The 21,690-nt window shown below is 42.9% G+C and overlaps 1 protein-coding gene across 1 annotated transcript in view; it reads right to left on the bottom strand.

Moving 5' to 3' along the window:
• Positions 1 to 5,396: 5,396 nt before the first annotated feature.
• LOC126243215 (NADH dehydrogenase [ubiquinone] 1 beta subcomplex subunit 2, mitochondrial-like) overlaps positions 5,397 to 21,690 on the bottom strand; it is a 32,765-nt gene continuing 16,471 nt past the window's right edge. Inside the window, exons 2-3 of the mRNA XM_049948147.1 lie at positions 20,103 to 20,226; positions 5,397 to 5,567 (exon numbers count right to left, since the gene is read on the bottom strand). Coding sequence (XP_049804104.1) covers positions 5,493 to 5,567; positions 20,103 to 20,226 — 199 coding nt within the window. The 3' untranslated portion in view covers positions 5,397 to 5,492. The remainder of the gene's footprint in view (positions 5,568 to 20,102; positions 20,227 to 21,690) is intronic.

The following is a 21,690-nucleotide window of genomic DNA, read 5'->3' as shown; positions in this document are numbered from 1 at the left end:
CAGATTGAAACTGTCTGCCAGACCGAGACTCGTACTCGGGACCTTTGCCTTTCGAGCGGAAGTGCTCTACCACTGAGCTACCCAAGCACGACTCACACACCGTCCTCACAGCTGGCAGAAGTAAAGCTGTGAGGACGGGGCGTGCGTTGTGCTTGGGTAGCTCAGTGGCAAAGGACCCGAGTTCGAGTCTTGGTCCGGCACACAGTTTTAATCTGCCAGGAAGTTTCATCATCATGGTTCATCCCTATGCTACTCCCACTCCCAAACCCTTGCCATACGGATCATATCCCTGTGGAAGATCCAGGTACAAGATTTGCCAAATCCACACACCAAGCACTTCCTATTCCGTTGCCATCACAAGCTCAGCCTATACTGTCAGAGGCAGGGCCACCTGTCAAAGCTGGTACCTCATACGCCAATTCTTTTGCAATCATTGCACAGTTTTTTATGTCAGTATGACAATCAACCAGCAGTCTGCCAGACTAAACGGCCACCGGCAGCCTGCCGCCAAGAACGAAGTTGACCACCCAGAGGCACAACATGCAGCTGAACACAGCATACTGGATTTCAATGGGTGATTCATAACCTGGACCATTGGGATCCTTCCCTCGATCACTAGCTTTTCTGAACTACGCAGATGGGAGTTATCCTCGCAACACATCCACTCCATTAACCCACTGTCCCCATACCCACCAATCAAGAGTTTTGCCTCCCTCGCAATTCACGTCTCCATGTCATCTTTATCATGCACATCACCCACCAACTCCAGTAACTGTCCATTACATGCTTAGTCCATGTAGCTGCCACTCCTCCCTCTCGCATTCCATAACAGCAAACCTACTTTCCTCTCAGCTGGTAACTACCCACCTGCAACCCTTCTCTCTCTCCCTCTCCCTCTCTCTCTCCCATCTGACACAACCCCCATCCCACACTAGTCTGCCACCAAAATGCTATCATTGTATGCAGTTGTGTATTTATATTATAGCATCTTCTACAAAGGATAAGGCACAGGAAATTTGTTTGCAGACTAGATATTCAGGGTCGTTACAAGTTTCCCCAATTGAAATTAACTGATATTTCCCTGATTTCCAGACAAGCTTTAGCATTTTTCCCTGACAAATTTTGAGATCTCAAGGGTAAGTTAAGACGTAATTTGACAATCTGTCTTTGCGGCTATGGTACAAAAAACTATACTGCAAATGAGAAAATATCTTAAAAAAAAAAAAAAAAAGCTTGCAAGCAGATTGCGTTCCCAAATGTGAGTAAAAATCTTAAGTACTAACAGCAACATCTTTTTGTAGTTAACTGTTTTTAGATGTAGAAAGCAAGCTAAATGGTTATGTTTCATTTAGACCACTGATATTATGGAGTTTCAATAAACAAAACACATTTGGTAACAAAAATAAACATTTGCTTGGAAGTTGCAAGACAGATTTAAAACACCTTCACTGATTTCAGAAATAGCCTCAGAAAAAAAAGTAGGCCTCTTGAAAGAAGTGTATAAGGCAGGGAAGAATTGTGTAAACCAACACTGTACGTGACTGTCAATAAAATGATGGTTCTATTATGTTCATTACTGTCGGTTCTTAGCAACTTGTTATATCTATTATTTTTCCAGGTATTGCGTGATTTTTCTTTCGAGAAACATGTGAATACATAGGGTACAAACTATTAGTGACTGACACAATTTTCTTCTTCTCATCGTCCATACTTTCTAACATATAAACTACTTTTGAAGTGCCAAAATGTACAAGAGGAAATAAAATGTCTATAAAACACCACACTGTACAAGATATCTGTGGTGAGACAGTCACAATTCCTGAAATCCAAAGTCCGTGGTCTCTGGCCTGCTGAGGAGCACCACAGTCCTGCATCCAAAGATAAACCATGAAAATCCACTGAACTACGTCACATACAAACAGACCTGGCCTCCAGGCAGATCAGTGAGACTAGATCTGATGGGCAGGGCCTGCACATTAGTGGGAACCGAATGGCTTCAGATCGGCAGGCCCGATCCATTACAGATACCCGCAAGAACAGCCTCTGGTTTCAGCCCGTCATTGAAATCCACTCATGTGGCCAGCTATTCGTGAGCCACAGACAGCAGTCGATGAAATGAAACCATGGTGATCAATCAGTGCAACAGATAACTTGTTCAAATACTCTGAGAATCAGTAATAATGAGGATAGCTAGCAAATTACCATAAAGATGATTGCTGTGCCGCACACAGGCATGTAGAAAAAACAATCACACTCCCACAAATAAATTTCCAGCCATAGCTTCTGTCAGAAAATGAGAACACACACACACACACACACACACACACACACACACACACACACACAAAATCACTCTGAAACAACTCGTGCACACATGACCACTCTTCATACTTCCCTGCCTCTCATCAGCAGCTGCTAAACTAGCAGTGGCAAGTGGTGGCAGCACTGACTGCAAGCTTGGGGGAGTGGTAGGAAGGGGAGAAGCAGTAGGAAGAGGAAGTAGGAAAGAGGCGCATGTGCCAGCTGCACCCAGCCAGCGACAATGCAGGACACTGCATTAAACAAACCATTTCATCTACTGAGACAAAAATGAGGGTCTTTTTTTTCCAAATTTCCCTAACGTCTTTGAAAATCCCTGATATCGATGGCAGTGCCTGTCTGTGAAGGCCCACAAAGGTATCTGATGCTAGTTTATGCACCAATAAGTTCACTTTCTGATGAGGCAGCAGAGGATGGCTATCAAGAGTTGCAGAAAGTGATAAACGAATGCAAACTCCATTACAAGATCATAACAATGGATATTAATGCAAAAACAGAATAAAACTAAAGAATGACTTGTCAGTGTGAAACTCTGGAAACTACATTACTGGTATTTGGTGTGAACATGTTTGTCTTTAACACTTTTTCCAGAAGGAAAGAAATGGAAAATGAATTTGACTAGAACAAAATCAAACTAAAAATTTGAGAGATTTTATTGGGAATTACAAGGAGCATGACAGCACTATACAATTTTCAAATTGGAAGTTATGATGTAGTCAAAAGATGCAAAGCAAAATTAAATACAAAGCTAGAAAGACACTGATTCGTCAGGCAAGAAATTTCCATAACTTACATTTCTAGGAATAAGTAACGCATTCAGTATAAATGAACTGAGAGACTGGATTGAAGAGTTTCCAGCAAACGGAGCACGACATGTAATTCTCAAAGGAGAGAAGTCTTTATCCATAAAAGCGCATTCCACAAGGGATTGTTATAGATCCACTGTTCTTCACAATATATAAATGACATAGTAGACAACTTCAGAACTTCCATGGGGCTTTTCGTGACACCTTGTCTAGGGAGTGGCAATTGACCCTCAACATAAACAAATGAAACATTTGGAGTGTCTAGTGATTAGTATATGCTGGGACATCAGCACATGTTGTTTAATTGTGTTAATTTATTTGTGACAAGCTGATGTTCCCTACACATTTTATTTGATGCAACATCACTATGTGACTTTCAGTATTTTAACAAGCATGTACTAATAATATTGCAAGATCCGATGATGGCAGCGTGGATCTGTTGAAACTGGTCATAGTAATAACAAGAATTGCTAACAATCTTGGTTAACTTGATTCATTAAGGGTGATATTACTTTCAGATCACCCCCACACTGAAGCAATGTCAAAAACATTTAAATTAATGTGTCTTCTACATCAAAATATTTTGACCTGGGGACACATAGCTACCACACAATTGCAACAGTAAGCCAACTGCAATTCTGAATTGTACATTTTACGTAGTTTATTTGTACTGTTACATTCACAATGCTTGATACCCTTCAAGGCAAACTTTGCTTGGCAGCACTAGATCTGAAGGTGATCTGTTCATCAGATTGAATCAAGTAATAAATAATTTACCAATCCAAATGGCTTTTTCTTTTATTATACCAACATTAGTCATGATTTTTTTTAAGATAGGTCTTCAATTATGAGTTATTTGGGAGTTTTCCACTTTCATAAGTGCTGTAACTGACGGTTGTAGGACATCTAATTTGAATATCTGCTACTTCCTACTGGAATCTGTAAGTTGGGGCCACTTTTTCTCTACTCCTGAAGCTTCTGACATGTTGGATTTCAGTTCATATTTACTCTTTGGAGTTAGAACATCACGCTTCACATGGCTTACTGTGTCATCCTTGTTCAGAAGTATGTTGATCCAGCTGATTTGATTTTTTTTTTATAACATGGACACTATACATGCTCAGTAATCTCATTATTTTGGAAATGACAATTACATTCTGTTAAAAAATGAACACCAATGCCGACAGGCATAATAAAAATATTCCTCTATTTAAAAATTATTCTGTAATGCTTTTCTTTCCTATCAGTGTTATTTGATTCAGTGTTATTAAAGCTTTCACTAGTAGCTGCCCTTTTTTATTATTTTTTTAACACCTAAGTTTATGATATGATTTTAATTTAAAGTTTTGAAGCCAGCAGTCACAATAAAAATAATTGAAATGTGAAACTCTTTCCATAGTTGTCCCCCTTTCAGAATACATGGACAATAACTACATCTTGTTTAAGTGAAATGTCTTTATTAACACAAGCATAGACAGACTTCCTAGCGCATCGTGAAAATGGTACGCACCTACCAGCTACCTTCATTAAGTGTTGAGCTACCTCCACTGTCTGTACAGAACACTACTACACTCTTTTCACTAGACTACAACAGAACACTATTAGTAAGGCTTAAAGTGTAAGGCATATTTCCTTATTACAGCAGAAATGTTCTGTAGTAATAACTGAAGCCGTTCTGTTGTCGTCAATGTTCATCATCCACAAATAAAATTATGTTTAGAAAACAATCACCATTTCTTAGAATACTGCTTGTTGCTTATTTCTTTCAGCCTTAAAATGATGCACCTGTATGTATAAATATATGATATATATATAGTTGTTTATTTCTTCAATTTTCACAGTGTATACTTGGCATTACCCATATATATCCCTGGATTCTTCCATCACCCACCATATTAGAGAAATAATTACATAAGTAGATGCTTTTCAATTCAAATATGAATATCCATTTAATTTTCTTTTCTTTTTTTTATTAACATATCACAGAACAAACATGCTATTTATTCGGGAGCACCTTGCCCTAACTTTGCAGTGTTCATCTAGCGGAAGTGCATTTTTCATTCTTGTAATAATTTTACAGATATGCTGAAATATACGCCATATATTTTTAAAGCAAAACTGATTCCACACCATTATTTTAGTTGCATCCAAACTGTCTTTATTAAACCCACAGATAAAAATGGAAGTGTGATTCACGCTTTACTTGAAAAGTCTGAGAACGTGCATTACATATCCAAATTATGTTTGCAAGAGCTCGCAGACCAGACTGAATACATTACAATTTACACTTTATATACAAATTCACAAACAGTTCTTAATCTATATAAATAGAAATAAATTCTGCAGCACTAAAGAAACAATTCTCGTTTATTCCTCTTCATCTGGTGGTATGCCTAGCTCTTCGTCTGTCCATTTTGATGGATCAGGATATGGAAATTCGCCCTGTAAACAACAAAGGAAAGTTGGTCACAAATGTTATTTTATCTATGAAGGCAAATTCAAAGAAGATACTTAAAATAAGAATAACAGCAGGTAAGCAAACATTACATGTAATACAATGGTCAGTGACACTTGCAAGATTCTTATGCAACATTCTCTTGAGCAGTTTAGAGTGACAGGTGGAATCCGGGGAATGACTTAAGCTAAGAAGGGTATACAAGACAGTACATCAAATTAATCAAATGGAAAAACAGATCTAAAACAAAGCCGTATTAGCTTCACTTTTGATTATTTCATTCCACAGATAACAGAGGCTGCAGTTAATCTTTGACCTTTTTTAACATCATCAGCATTTTGCTACTGTCACATTGCAGATGAAGACCATTCAAAGGCAATTGAAATCATGTTGACTTTGCAAGTTATGTGACAGAATTGCTCTTCAGTGTTTGTCTTTGTAGGCAAATTGTGTAGTACTGCCGACAGACATGTCTAAAAGTGAGAATGACACACTACCTAGCATACTAATACTCCCTTTCTTGGGAAGGAGAGAGGGATATGCTGGGAAGATTGAAAAGGGAGGGAAAGTCACTCAACACACCTAAATGAGAGGAAAAATCTACTGTTCCAAAAGCTGGGTAGTGAGTCACTTTAACATTTATATTTGAATATCAGCAATACAATATCTGATCAAAAGTATCAACACACCTATTAGTGGACATTAATATTGTAGTAGCCACCAGAAAGATCGCGGGAGGCGCACATTGGCACGGCGCGTCACGGGCGGTAGTTGCCGCAAGTAGAGTCCCGTCCACCAGAGGGCACGCGAGAATTCGGACGCGACCTCTGCCGGCGTAACAACAAGAACAACAACAACAACAACTCCAGCAGCACGGGCCGTGCCCAGTCAGTCAACATCGGGCATGCCTAGGACACAGTCCCGGTCTACGCTAAGTGAAGTGCGACGTAAACGTGAACAGTGTTACTACACAATTGGCGACGAGTAGGGTCGTTCTTTCGCGTGTTGCGTCGTCGTTCCGGTTTCGCAGTTTCTCCACGGCATGGAGGATTGGGTGCGAGTTTTGGTTGCGCAGCAGACGGAACTCATGGCCACCATGAAACAAGTGCTTCCGGCGTTGCTCTCCACGCCGTCTGCTCCGGCGCAGTTCCCTCCTCCCTTTCCCCCGTATGACGAGACGGCGGAGGATTGGGACGCATATGAACATCGCCTTCGGCAGCATTTCCAGGCGTTTCATGTTGCCGAGGCGGAGGTATGTCGTGCTCTCTTCTTGTCTTGGATATCTCCCTCGCTGTATCAAGTTTTGCGGCAGCTAGCGCCGTTGCAGGAACCCTCGTCCTTGTCTTTTGACGCATTGTGTTCTTTGCTGTCTTCATATTATCGCCGCCGCACGCATGTTGTGGCGGCTAGGGTCGAGTTCTATCAATGCAAGAAACAGCCCCATCAGTCTTACCGGGCGTGGGCCGCTACCCTGCACGGTCTTAGTCGCAAGTGTCATTTTGTCACGGAGCAGTCGCGAGAGTCGTATGCCCACGTTATGGTACGCGACGTCATTGTTCGTTCGGCCCCTGATAGGGAGGTCCGGCAACGGGCCCTGCAGTTAGAAGACCCTTCCCTCGAGGAAGTTCTGTCCATTGCTCAATCGTATGAAGTCTCTCACGCGGCAGGTCAACAGCTGGAAGCGTGGTGCGACGTCGCAGAGGTTCAGGGTGGCGCGGCCGCGTCCACTGTGTCCGGGGTGGACGACGTGCGAGCGGTACAATCCGGCCGTTACGGCCGCTCCCGCACGGCGTGTAAACAGAATTCCGGCCGCCGGCCCCTGTTGCCGTCCTGTGCGTCGTGCTATATACATCACGATCGGTCAGAGTGCCCCCAGCGTTGGGCCGTTTGTCGCAAATGTAATAAAAAAGGTCACATTGCTAAAGTTTGCCGCTCAGCCTCAAAGGCATCGAAGGAAGCAAGTACAGAGGACATGGACGTTGACATTCAGGAAGTTTCATCGGGCCAGGCTCCCGACGCATCGGCCCACAAACTCTTTATCGAGGTGTCGGTTCGGTCGCGCCGGTTATAACTGCAAGTAGATACGGGGGCGGCAGTTTCGTTGTTGAATGCACAAACTTATTCCGACCTTGGATCGCCCCCGTTGGCGCCAGTTTACCGGCGTCTACGCGGTTATGGTAAACAGTTCATTCCCCTACTGGGCCAATTCACTACCGACGTGACTTACAAATCAGTCACTCGGCCTATTACTTTTATTGTTGTCAGTGATGCGAGCTCCGCTAACCTTTTTGGCCTGGATGCCTTTCAGGCTTTCGGTTTTTCTATTGCTGACACCATACAGTTGGTCTCCGAAGACGGTCCCTATCACTCATTGGAATCTTTGATCTCAGACTTTCCAGATATTTTTGAGGAGGGCCTGGGGCGTGTTTCCGATTTTGAAGCTCACTTAACGTTGAAGGCGTCGGCTCGCCCGCGTTTTCTACGCGCGAGACAGATCCCCTTGGCTCTCCGCCCTCGGGTAAAGGAAGAGCTAGACCGGCTGACAGCCCTAGGGGTCGTTCTTCCCGTTTCTTCCAGTGAGTGGGCTTCGCCCCTCGTTATTGTCAAGAAGCCCTCAGGAAACTTACGTCTTTGTGGCGATTTCAAGGCCACCATTAATTCCCAATTGGTGGTGGACACCTATCCTTTGCCTCGTGCTGATGAATTGTTCTCCGCCGTGGCGGGTGGCCAATATTTTTCGAAAATCGATCTGTCGGAGGCTTATCATCAGATACCTCTTGATGAGGACTCCAAACGGCTGGCGGTCGTCAACACCCCGTTTGGCCTTTACCAATACCAGCGGTTGGCTTTTGGAATATCCAGTGCCCCGGCGATATTCCAGCGTTATCTTGAGCATGTCACGTCGACAATCCCTCATTGTATTAATTACCTGGATGACATAACTGTCACAGGCCGCAGCACGAAGGAACACTTGCACAACCTTCGCACCCTCTTTCTCAAATTCAGGTCTGTGGGCTTGCGTTGCAACCTGCATAAGTCAACCTTCTTCCAACCGTCCATTGAGTATGTGGGCTACACCATATCTCGGCATGGCATACAGCCACTAGGAAGTTTGGTCCAAGGTATCGTCAACCTTCCTCGGCCCACTTCGCTGAAAGAGTTACAAGCTTTTTTAGGCAAGATAGCCTATTACCACCGGTTCATTCCCAGGGCTTCCACTATAGCCCACCCCCTGTACTGCCTTCTGCACAAGGGTGTTCCTTTTGATTGGTCGCCTGCATGCGAGCGAGCGTTCACCTCGTTGAAGGGCCTCCTCACTTCAGCCCCTTGTTTGGCTACTTTTGATCCCCGTAAGCCGTTGGTCCTGGCTACAGATGCTTCGCAGTATGGGGTGGGGGCGGTCCAGGCCCATCGCAATGCAGACGGTTCCGAGCAACCACTGGCGTTTGCGTCTAAAACGCTTAGTCCCGCGCAGGCCCATTACTCCCAGGTGGAAAAAGAGGCTTTGGCCATTGTCTACGCTGTTACCAAGTTTCACCCTTTCTTGTACGGCACGAAGTTTCAGTTAATCACTGACCATAAGCCGTTAATATCGTTATTTGGCCCCACCTCTCAGATTCCGGATAGGGCGGCCCACAGACTACAGCGCTGGGCCTTGTTCCTCTCTAAGTACCATTATGACATTAATTTTCGCCCTACAGGACAGCATGCCAACGCCGACGCTCTTTCCCGTCTTCCGGTGGGCCCGGATCCTACGTTCGATCGGGAGGAGATTATGTGTTTTCATTTGGATGTGGCATCCCGCCAAGCAGTTGATGGCTTTCCGATCACTAGTTCTCGAGTCGCCAGGGAAACGGCGGCTGACCCGGTTCTCCGGCAAGTAGTTCGCCTCATTCAGCAGGGGTGGTCCTCCCGCCCTCCAGGCCGGGCCTCGGACCCTCTTCGTAATTATTTTCTTCTACGAGACCGCCTCTCGGTCTTGGAAGGAGTTCTCCTTCTGGTTACCGATGATACAGCTCCTCGCGTGGTTGTTCCTGCAGGTTTACGAAGGGAGGTCCTCACGTTATTACATGCGGGGCACTGGGGTGTTTCCCATACTAAAACCTTGGCTCGCAGACATGTGTACTGGCCCGGTATTGACAGAGAAATTGAGCACTTGGTGGCCGCCTGTTCCCAGTGTGCGAGCCAACAAGCATCTCCCAGGGCAGCGTTCTCTTCATGGCCGCCGGCAACACAAGCATGGGAACGTGTTCACATCGATTTTGCGGGCCCGTTTCTCAATGGCTTTTGGCTCATTGTCATCGATGCTTATTCCCGATTCCCATATGTGGTTCGCTGCTCCTCAACCACTTCAGAAGTTGCAATCCAGGCACTAGCAAAAATCTTTTCTGTGGAAGGTCTGCCAATCACCCTGGTCTCAGACAATGGACCGCAGTTTATTTCGCAGACCTTCCAGGATTTTTGTAGGCGCTTCGGTATTCGGCACGTTTGCTCTCCCCCCTTCCATCCACAATCGAATGGGGAAGCCGAGCGCATGGTGCGCACATTTAAGACGCAGATGAAAAAGTATGTGCACGAATTTCCTGCAGAGGAAGCCTTGACGTTTTTCTTGATGGCATACTGGACCACACCAATGGGCGACCGCAGCCCCGCAGAGCTCCTCCATGGGCGTCAACCTAGGACTCTGCTGCACCTCCTCCGGCCTGGTCCTCGCCAGTCTTCACAAAACGAAGTACCTGGCTTTCCACTGGGTATGTCGGTCTGGGCCCGTGGGTTTGGTCGCAATCCACGTTGGATACCGGCGGTGGTCCTGCGCCGAAATGGCCGCCGGCTCTATACCTTGCAGGCGGGGGATCGGGTGGTACGTCGTCACCAAAATCAGCTACGTCCACGTTCGGGCACCCACCCTCCGACCTCTCGGACACCGGCTTCCCCATTGCCGGCACCTGTATTGGTTTCACAGGGGACGTTACCTCCTCTCCCCGCTGTGACTCTGCCGCACTGCGATGGTTCTCAGCCTTGGCAGCCTCCAGTAGCTCCAGCACCGGCATCGCCATCATTCGAGATGCCCCAGCGAGAGCCGGCTCCCCTAGCAGGTTCGGTTTCTCAGGGGGCTAGTTCACCTGTGGTTGTCCCTTCCCCTTCATCCCCACCACTGGGTATTGCCCCTCCCGAGGTGGAACGGGATCCGGAGTTCGACAGCTTGTCACCCGTTCTGTCCCGAGCTCCGGTTGTGGGACGACGGGGGCCTCTTCGTGTGGGTCACTTCCAGCCGTATTCGAAGGTTCCAGCTCGAGGGTTGGCAGATCCCCTCGACTCCGGCCATCCAATGGATGTGGAGGTCATCACTCCTGCCCGACGCTCCACCTTCCGACGCAGTGGATCACAGTGGCTTCACCCCCCGAAGGAGGAGGAGTGTAGTAGCCACCAGAAAGATCGCGGGAGGCGCACATTGGCACGGCGCGTCACAGGCGGTAGTTGCCGCAAGTAGAGTCCCGTCTACCAGAGGGCACGCGAGAATTCGGACGCGACCTCTGCCGGCGTAACAAGAAGAACAACAACAACAACTCCAGCAGCACGGGCCGTGCCCAGTCAGTCAACATCGGGCATGCCTAGGACACAGTCCCGGTCTACGCTAAGTGAAGTGCGACGTAAACGTGAACAGTGTTACTACAAATATGGGGTTTGTCCACCCTTTGCCTTTGTGACTGCTTATACTCTGCTGGGGACGCTTTCAGTGAGGTGTCTGAATGTCTGTGGAGCAATGGCAGCCCATTCTTTCTCAAGAGCTGAAACCAGAGAAAATGGTGAGTCTGACACGGGGCAGGAGTGAAGTTCAGGCTCTAAATCATCCCAGAGGTGTTTCATTGGATTCAGGTTGGGACTGTAGGCAGGGCAGTCAAAATCAGAAATATTATTGTCCGTAAACCATTGCCACAAGAACCTACTTTATGACAGGGTGTACTGTCTTGCTAATACAAACAGTAACTATCTCCGATCTGTTCCCCTACAGTAAGCAGTGTTGTACAATGTGGTCATACACTTCCGCATTCAGCATTTTCTTTGGCACAATATGGGGATTACAACCCAAACCACAAAACACACCCCCATACCGTACTCTACCGATACCTCCACTGTACTTCAGTTGGCACCACAGATGGAAATCCAAATCCTTCCACCCGAGTGCCACATGGCATAGTGTGTTTCATCACTGCAAGTCCATTGCTTCCACTCATTCAATGTCCAATAGCATTGCTGTTTACACGATGATGTATTGTCTAGCACTGACTACAGAAATACACAACTTACAAGGAGCTGCCAGATGACTGTACTCAATTCTTTTGAACCCCCTACAAATGCATGAGGCCCACTTGGTCTTGGTTTACCTGTGGTTTTTCTCTTTGCATTCCCACTTCACAAGAACATCACCAATGGTTGACTTGAGCAGCTTTAGAAGCGTGGAAACATCTCTGATGGACCTGTCACTCAGGTGATATCCAATGATCACATCAGAAATTATTAAGCTCTCCTGGCCAAACCATTCTGTTGTTCTGTTCTGACAACAAAGTACTCTCTGTCTCCTTTTACATTGGTGAGACTGCATTACATAGTGGTGTCTCATACCTTTAATCAGACAGTGTCCTACACATTTTGCCTCCTGAAGGTAAGTACTGGTCGTCAAATCTGTCTCTTGATTTATTCATTTTCTCAAATGAATTTGCCTTCAACACAATTAACTGTTGATGGTGTTGGGACAGCAACCAGCCACAATTTTACTTTCAGTTCCTTTATTCAAAGGGTACTGTTACCAGTTTTGAATCATTACGATTCATTTTCAGACGGTTTCCGTGCTTTCCTTACAACATGTGGAGTGTAGGGAAGGCAAATGGTCAACTTCGCTTCACTGGGAGAATTTTAGGAAAGAGTGTTTCACCTGTTTAGGAGACCACATATAGAACACTGGTGCATCCTATTCTTGAGTACTGTTCTAGTGTTTGGGATACGTACCAGGTCGGATTGAAGGAAGACATTGATGTAACTCAGAGGAGGGCTGCTAGAGTTGTTACTGGTAGGTTCGAACAAAACTTCAGTGTTATGGATATGCTCCCTGGATGAAAAGCAGCATTCATTTCAGGAAACACTATTGAGCAAATTTAGAGAACCTGCATTTGAAGCCAACATCGCACGTATGGACCATGACAATAAGATACGAGAAACTAGGGCTCATACAGAGTCGTGCAGACAGTCACTTTTTCTCACTCTATAAGTGAGTGGAACAGAAAGGGAAATGACAAGCAGTGGTACAGGGTACCCTCCGCCATGCGCCTTATGGCGGTTTGCGGAGTATCTATGTATATGTAGATGTATAGGTTCACATCCATTTTACTCTTTTGTTAGTGTTGGCAACTTCTGTTTGTCTGCCTCTTGCCACTTAGTATCTATGTAAGGTCAAAATTGTGATTGTGGAAATTAAGTAACACTGGGCCCACAAGTAGGTTATACTTTTGCAAAGAACTGGAATCTGTGAGGTACAATATACAAGTCAGTGTAAACAGTCCAGTCAACAAACAGGCAGTGAAAGGGAGAGGAAGTGAGGCATCACAAACATTGAGAGTTGCTTCTTGTGTGCTCTGCGAATGAGTGTTTTGATATTAGCTGGTCACAGCCACAATTATAAGTTTTGTTAAAAAAGACAACTGTTGGAACTGCACGTTTCATTATCCTGTGTATGATAATTTTCATCCAAACTCTACATCCTACCAACTTGGAGGACTTTAATTATTTTGGGACCTCATATAAGGTCTCATGCCAAGACCCCATAAATGAAGAATTTTATCCTTCTTCAAAGATCCAACAAGAATTTAATCTTACTTGTTACCACTAAGTGAAGCATTTGCACCACACATGAGATCAAATAGGCTAGTAAACATGTTTGCTAAGGATATGCAAAGTAAGTGTTTGCAAAATAAACTAATAATCATTGTAAGTGTGTGTGTGTGTGTGTGTGTGTGTGTGTGTGTGTGTGTGTGTGTGTGTGTGTGTGAGAGAGAGAGAGAGAGAGATGGAGAGAGAGAGAGATAGATATATATATGAAAGCCACCAATGTAATTGCATGAATTTTATTACTGTACTTGGGGAAGTTACATTAATTACATTTTTAAGTTGGCCCTGCTTGACTTGGCCGTGTCTTAGCTAGACTTAATACATTGAGATATATCCGTAGTGTGATTGTCACACTGTAGTGAATGAAGATAGCCCACATCTGCCTGAAAAGAAAATAGGTGGCAAGTTGCAATTTTCAGGTAGTGTGAGAGAAAAAGTAATTAGATGTAATGCTTTATGGAAAGTGGTGGTACTAAATATGGACTTTTTTCCCTTCTTTTCTTGGCATAAACTTATAGCGCAGATAGTGGAACTTAAAATATTCGATTAACTCTGTATGCTGTACAACAACAAATAACTACTAAAAATTTAGGAAAAGAATTTTTAATGTCAGATTTTCAGGTTTTTGGCAGAGTATAGGTTGCCTAAAAGGTCTCTTATCACCAATTTTCTAGAAAATGCAATGTAATTATGTGGCTAAACTGAGACATTGTACATACATTCTATTAATGCTGTTGCTACTTCTATTGTAAAAGTATTTATGTTTTGGAAAGCTGTAAGAATGGCCATTTGCAACTGTCATTACTGAAATTTTTGCTAGAAAGTACTGCTTTTGCTGTTGTTGTTGTTGTGGTCTTCAGTCCTGAGACTGGTTTGATGCAGCTCTCCATGCTACTCTATCCTGTGCAAGCTTCTTCATCTCCCAGTACCTACTGCAACCTACATCCTTCTGAATCTGCTTAGTGTATTGATCTCTTGGTCTCCCTCTACGATTTTTACCCTCCACGCTGCCCTCCAATGCTAAATTTGTGATCCCTTGATGCCTCAAAACATGTCCTACCAACCGATCCCTTCTTTTAGTCAAGTTGTGCCACAAACTTCTCTTCTCCCCAATCCTATTCAATACCTCCTCATTAGTTACGTGATCTACCCACCTTATCTTCAGCATTCTTCTGTAGCACCACATTTCGAAAGCTTCTATTCTCTTCTTGTCCAAACTAGTTATCGTCCATGTCTCACTTCCATACATGGCTACACTCCATACAAATACTTTCAGAAACGACTTCCTGACACCTAAATCTATACTCGATGTTAGCAAATTTCTCTTCTTGAGAAACGCTTTCCTTGCCATTGCCAGTCTACATTTTATATCCTCTCTACTTCGACCATCATCGGTTATTTTACTCCCTAAATAGCAAAACTCCTTTACTACTTTAAGTGTCTCATTTCCTAATCTAATTCCCTCAGCATCACCCGACTTAATTTGACTACATTCCATTATCCTCGTTTTGCTTTTGTTGATGTTCATCTTATATCCTCCTTTCAAGACATTGTCCATTCCGTTCAACTGCTCTTCCAAGTCCTTTGCTGTCTCTGACAGAATTACAATGTCATCGGCGAACCTCAAAGTTTTTACTTCCTCTCCATGAATTTTAATACCTACTCCGAACTTTTCTTTTGTTTCCTTTACTGCTTGCTCAATATACAGATTGAATAACATCGGGGAGAGGCTACAACCCTGTCTCACTCCTTTCCCAACCACTGCTTCCCTTTCATGCCCCTCGACTCTTATAACTGCCATCTGGTTTCTGTACAAATTGTAAATAGCCTTTCGCTCCCTGTATTTTACCCCTGCCACCTTCAGAATTTGAAAGAGAGTATTCCAGTCAACATTGTCAAAAGCTTTCTCTAAGTCTACAAATGCTAGAAACGTAGGTTTGCCTTTTCTTAATCTTTCTTCCAAGATAAGTCGTAAGGTCAGTATTGCCTCACGTGTTCCAACATTTCTACGGAATCCAAACTGATCTTCCCCGAGGTCGGCTTCTACCAGTTTTTCCATTCGTCTGTAAAGAATTCGCGTTAGTATTTTGCAGCTGTGACTTATTAAACTGATAGTTCGGTAATTTTCACATCTGTCAACACCTGCTTTCTTTGGGATTGGAATTATTATATTCTTCTTGAAGTCTGAGGGTATTTCACCTGTCTCATACATCGTGCTCACTAGATGGTAGAGTTTTGTCATGACTGGCTCTCCCGAGGCCATCAGTAGTTCTAGTGGAATGTTGTCTACTCCCGGGGCCTTGTTTCGACTCAGGTCTTTCAGTGCTCTGTCAAACTCTTCACGCAGTATCTTATCTCCCATTTCGTCTTCATCTACATCCTCTTCCATTTCCATAATATTGTCCTCGAGTACATCTCCCTTGTATAAACCCTCTATATACTCCTTCCACCTTTCTGCCTTTCCTTCTTTGCTTAGAACTGGGTTTCCATCTGAGCTCTTGATATTCATACAAGTGGTTCTCTTATCTCCAAAGGTCTCTTTAATTTTCCTGTAGGCAGTATCTATCTTACCCCTAGTGAGACAAGCCTCTACATCCTTACATTTGTCCTCTAGCCATCCCTGCTTAGCCATTTTGCACTTCCTGTCGATTTCATTTTTGAGACGTTTGTATTCCTTTTTGCCTGCTTCATTTACTGCATTTTTATATTTTCTCCTTTCATCAATTAAATTCAATATTTCTTCTGTTACCCAACGATTTCTATTAGCCCTCGTCTTTTTACCTACTTGATCATCTGCTGCCTTCACCACTTCATCCCTCAGAGCTACCCATTCTTCTTCTACTGTATTTCTTTCCCCCATTCCTGTCAATTGTCCCCTTATGCTCTCCCTGAAACTCTCTACAACCTCTGGTTCTTTCAGTTTATCCAGGTCCCATCTCCTTAAATTCACACCTTTTAGCAGTTTCTTCAGTTTCAATCTGCAGTTCATAACCAATAGATTGTGGTCAGAATCCACATCTGCCCCAGGAAATGTCTTACAATTTAAAACCTGGTTCCTAAATCTCTGTCTTACCATTATATAATCTATCTGAAACCTGTCAGTATCTCCTGGCTTCTTCCAAGTATACAGCCTCCTTTCATGATTCTTGAACCAAGTGTTAGCTATGATTAAGTTATGCTCTGTGCAAAATTCTACAAGGCGGCTTCCTCTTTCATTCCTTCCCCCCAATCCATATTCACCTACTATGTTTCCTTCTCTCCCTTTTCCTACTGACGAATTCCAGTCGCCCATGACTATTAAATTTTCGTCTCCCTTCACTACCTGAATAATTTCTTTTATCTCGTCATACATTTCATCTATTTCTTCATCATCTGCAGAGCTAGTTGGCATATAAACTTGTACTACTGTAGTAGGCATGGGCTTTGTGTCTATCTTGGCCACAATAATGCGTTCACTATGCTGTTTGTAGTAGCTAACCCGCACTCCTATTTTTTTATTCATTATTAAACCTACTCCTGCATTACCCCTATTTGATTTTGTATTTATAACCCTGTAATCACCTGACCAAAAGTCTTGTTCCTCCTGCCACCGAACTTCACTAATTCCCACTATATCTAACTTTAACCTATCCATTTCCCTTTTCAAATTTTCTAACCTACCTGCCCGATTAAGTGATCTGACATTCCACGCTCCGATCCGTAGAACGCCAGTTTTCTTTCTCCTGATAACGACGTCCTCTTGAGTAGTCCCCGCCCGGAGATCCGAATGGGGGATTATTTTACCTCCGGAATATTTTACCCAAGAGGACGCCATCATCATTTAATCATACAGTAGAGCTGCATGTCCTCGGGAAAAATTACGGCTGTAGTTTCCCCTTGCTTTCAGCCGTTCGCAGTACCAGCACAGCAAGGCCGTTTTGGTTAATGTTACAAGGCCAGATCAGTCAATCATCCAGACTGTTGCCCCTGCAACTACTGAAAAGGCTGCTGCCCCTCTTCAGGAACCACATGTTTGTCTGGCCTCTCAACAGATACCCCTCCGTTGTGGTTGCACCTACGGTACGGCCATCTGTATCGCTGAGGCACGCAAGCCTCCCCACCAACGGCTTTTGCTACAAATGATAATTCATTAACGAAAGGGCAAATAAAAAATAAATAAATAAATAAATAAATAATAATTAAAAAAAAAACAGTTCTACATTGTCATCAATTCTGGAGTTTTTGCAACCAGAATGTGATCACTGCAACAATATCTTGTTAAAGAAAGCAGAATAAACTGTTTTCAAAATTATACAGTCAAATAAGTAATCATTTCAAAGAAAATCAATCTCCTGTATCAAAATACCACACAAAGCACAGACAGAATTTTATATCGCTGCACATCCATTATTGCTTACTGAATATTCTTAATTGGATGGGTGACAACAGAATACAGTTGACAATTCACATGCAAACAAGAATATAAAATTTTATTGGTGCTCTTTGTCACCATTCGGGGCACATCATATTTTATGTCTTTCATGGTAATAACATTATTTTGAAAAAAGCAAGAAGAAGAAGAAGAAGAAAGGCTTTTTGTGAAATATAATCTCTACCAAATTTAGTGAAGCATTTATTAAATTATAAATTTACGAGTTTCACTTGGCCAAGAGGTAAGCAGAAGGTTCTTGCTAATTAATCACACCACGGCCAGGGATATACGAGGGCTATTCGGAAAATAAGGAACGATAGATCGCGAAATGGAAACCACAGTGAAATTCAAAACTGTTTTATTTGCAACAGTTAGCTACAACTTCCAGCTACTAATCTCCATGGTTGCCAATCTGACTTAGACGTTTGTTGTAGCGTTGCACCAATTTTCCAATACCCTCGTTATAGAAGGCAGCCACCAGTGCTTTCTGCCAATTCTCTATGCTGGTCTACAGCTCACTGTCTAAGCCAAAATGTTGTCTTCATAGACAGTGGTTCATGTGAGCAGAGATGAAACTCAGAGAGAGAGACAAATATGGGCTGTATTGTAGGTAATCAAACATTTCCCGTTGCCTTACACTGATGATGATGATGAAATGATAACGAGGACAACACAACACCCAGTCCCTGAGCGGAGAGAATGTTCAACCCAGCCGGGAATTGAAACCGGGCCCCTTGGTGTGACAGGCTGCCGCACTGACCACTCAGCTGCCTGGGCGGACAATGCTGCATAGCTTCAGGCGAAATTTATCACCAGGCCATCATACTTGGCAGGAGATACTATTGTTCTAGGTATCTTTATATGCTCCCTGTGAGTTCAGAACTAAAAAGAATGACATAACGCGATCGACGGGCATGCTGGAGGCACCGCCCAATACCTGTGCAAAACTTCATCAGATTTTCACTGTGGTTTCCATTTTGCGACCGATCGTTCCTTACTTTCCAAATAACCCTTGTACAAATGGAAAAATGTAGAGTGACAGCCTCTTTTTATCAGGGTTGCTGGGGTGTAAAGCGGAACCCAATACTTCACAAAGGACAGAGTGTTCATTCTCAGGTGTGTACTTTATTATACCCTTCCCATTATTTGTCTCAAGACCCTCTCATAATGATACGGAATGGATCTCTTTAATAGAAGGAAGAATAAAAGGTAACACTTTAACTGTTAATTTGCTTGTGATAATCAGAGACAGCCTGTCTTCACAGTAACTAGCTTCAGTACAACTATTTATTCTTGGATGATTTCTATTTGCTATCCTACTTCCAGCCTGACGTCATTGTTTCATCAGCTACAGCTAAGTCTTAACAGGTTGGAGAAATTGTAAGGTGAAACAGTTTCTATTTCTTATAACAGAAGTTTGTTTATTGACTTTAATCTTGGTTGTTCTTTACATGTCTTAAAGAATCAATGAAGTTTCTTACCCTCATATTGAATCAGGAATTGACTTTGACGCCGCATCTGAAGTATATGAACTCACATGGCACTCAATAGTGCCAAGGTAAGAGAGCAGATATCAACTCTGTAAATGATACATTTCAATGTACTTAGGTTATCTTTCTCTTCTGATATTTGAGGCAGTGTGACCATTATATTGAGAATATTAAGACTGTGCATCATTATTGTTAACACCAGCAACTCTGGCTTACAGAAGAATTCTTGGGCCACAAAAGCACATTCAGACATGGTAATAGGATTGCCAGTACCAACCAGCCTCCATCATGCAGTTGTTTTAATCAATGACAGCTTGTGCACTGCCTTTAAATGCTTTTCATTTAATATGGTTAGTATGTTTGCAGAGGAAAATGTTCTGACAGGGAGGAAGTTTTATGGCAAAACACAAATGTATATAGAATCTGCTTGGGAAACCTAAAACTCAAACAAAGTATACATTCAGTACCATTACTACTATTACTGTGATACTGCTGCGACTTTCTTGTAAAGAAAACCAAACATTAAAAAAAGTCCTGCTTATAATTGTACTGCATAATAGTTAAAACTATTAATGCATAAATGTGTTTTCTGGCTAGTCAAACTTGGACTTCACAAACATAATACAACACACAACATGTATTATTTTCTTTTAGTAAATCAGTGCAGATGTAAGAACCAGTGTCAAAAGCAAAAAAGGAAGGAACAGTAAAGAAATTTTGAGCAGAAATAGTCTTACTGTAATATGCTCTGGTTCATGCCAAAGGTGCCACAGGATCCACCACCACATGTAGGCTCCGACTGCTTCTGCTAAGAATATTGTAATTTTTGCATGTGGTTTTGGAGCTGATCGGTATACATATCTGGCAACATATAAAGAAATGTTACTAAACATATATTTATACTGTATATCCACACAGTAGTATTAAATAAGTAAAATTAAAACAAAGTTTAGGCTATATATAGTAGCTTTTGATGTTTTGGTGCGTTGCACTTTATTCTGACCTCTTTTTGTACACACAGTGTCAAAATGAGAGACAGTACCAATAGGTAAATCACAGAGCACACAAAACTTTTAAAAAGTAGTCTGCATGCCAAAGAAAGTCAAAATATTTTTTATTTACAGTGTTGGGGCAACAAGAAGTAACACAGGCTGTTCTTCAAAGACCTGTTGGATAAAAGTTACAGAAAATCTTGCATTATTTTTTGATTCCACAATAACACAAACAATGCTCAAATATAAGGAGTTTTCAAATTAAACGGTATGAAATGTTGCAGCAACCACACCACTGGAAATTTGCTTATGCTTCTGTGGGATAATGTAGCGAGACGTCTAGGAGAGTGAAGTATGTGTCATCACCTACCCCTAGAAACTTTGAAACTGTACTCTCAGCAGGCAAGGTGATGCTCACTGTCTTGTTTGAAGTCAGAGGTCCAATACCCATCAAATTCCTCGAGCACTGAAAAACCATTAACAGTGACACACACTGTGAGACACTCCACAGCTTACGCGAGTCCATTATGAGCAAACAGCCTGAACTGATCGTGTAGGGAGTGATTCTGCTCCATGATAACATGTGTCCACACATCTCTCATGTCACACAAAGTGCAATGGCCAAGTTCAAGTCGGAGCAACTCGAACATCCCCCTCAAGATCCGATATGTCGCCCTGTGACTTGCACGTGTTTGGTCCGCTAAAAAATGCATCTCAATGGGAAACATTTCAACTCTAATGATGAACTGAAGGACACAGTGGAGTACTGGCTCCTGTCCCTACCACAGGGATTCTGAGAACAGGAAAGCCTTTGGCTCAACAAACAGTGGGATAATTGTGCTCAGCCTCTGGTGATTACTTTCAAATAAAGACTGCAATTATATCCACATTCTTGTTTTATATCTTTTCTTTTGAATGCCCTTCAAATAATATAAAAAACTTACGTAGATTATGGAAAAAACTCTTCTGAAAAAATAAGGTAATGCAACATTGTGGCAACAGACGTTAAATTTCTGTATGTCAACTACTTAAATAAACAGGTAACAGAATGTTTATTTGTTGGGTAAGAGTTTACCCACTTACTCTCACTGAAATCATTACGAATGAAATAGTAGACGGGAATCTGTAACATACTTTATAATTAGATAGATCCAGTTTAGGTTGAAAGGTGACAATCTGGTTGAGAATTGGTGAAGCCAATGAATGTGAATATTAAATAAAAATTGTGGTAACAAAGTGGCCTGTAACATATATTAGATAATGGATGAGCATTTTGATGTGTATTATGTACATGTTGGTGTTGTGGTCTTCAGTCCAGAGACTGGTTTGATGC

Source organism: Schistocerca nitens, chromosome 1, assembly GCF_023898315.1.
Source record: "Schistocerca nitens isolate TAMUIC-IGC-003100 chromosome 1, iqSchNite1.1, whole genome shotgun sequence".
Taxonomy (NCBI): domain Eukaryota; kingdom Metazoa; phylum Arthropoda; class Insecta; order Orthoptera; family Acrididae; genus Schistocerca; species Schistocerca nitens.
The sequence above is the reverse complement of the archived record's forward strand: the minus strand, read 5'-3'. Positions and strand labels throughout refer to the sequence as shown.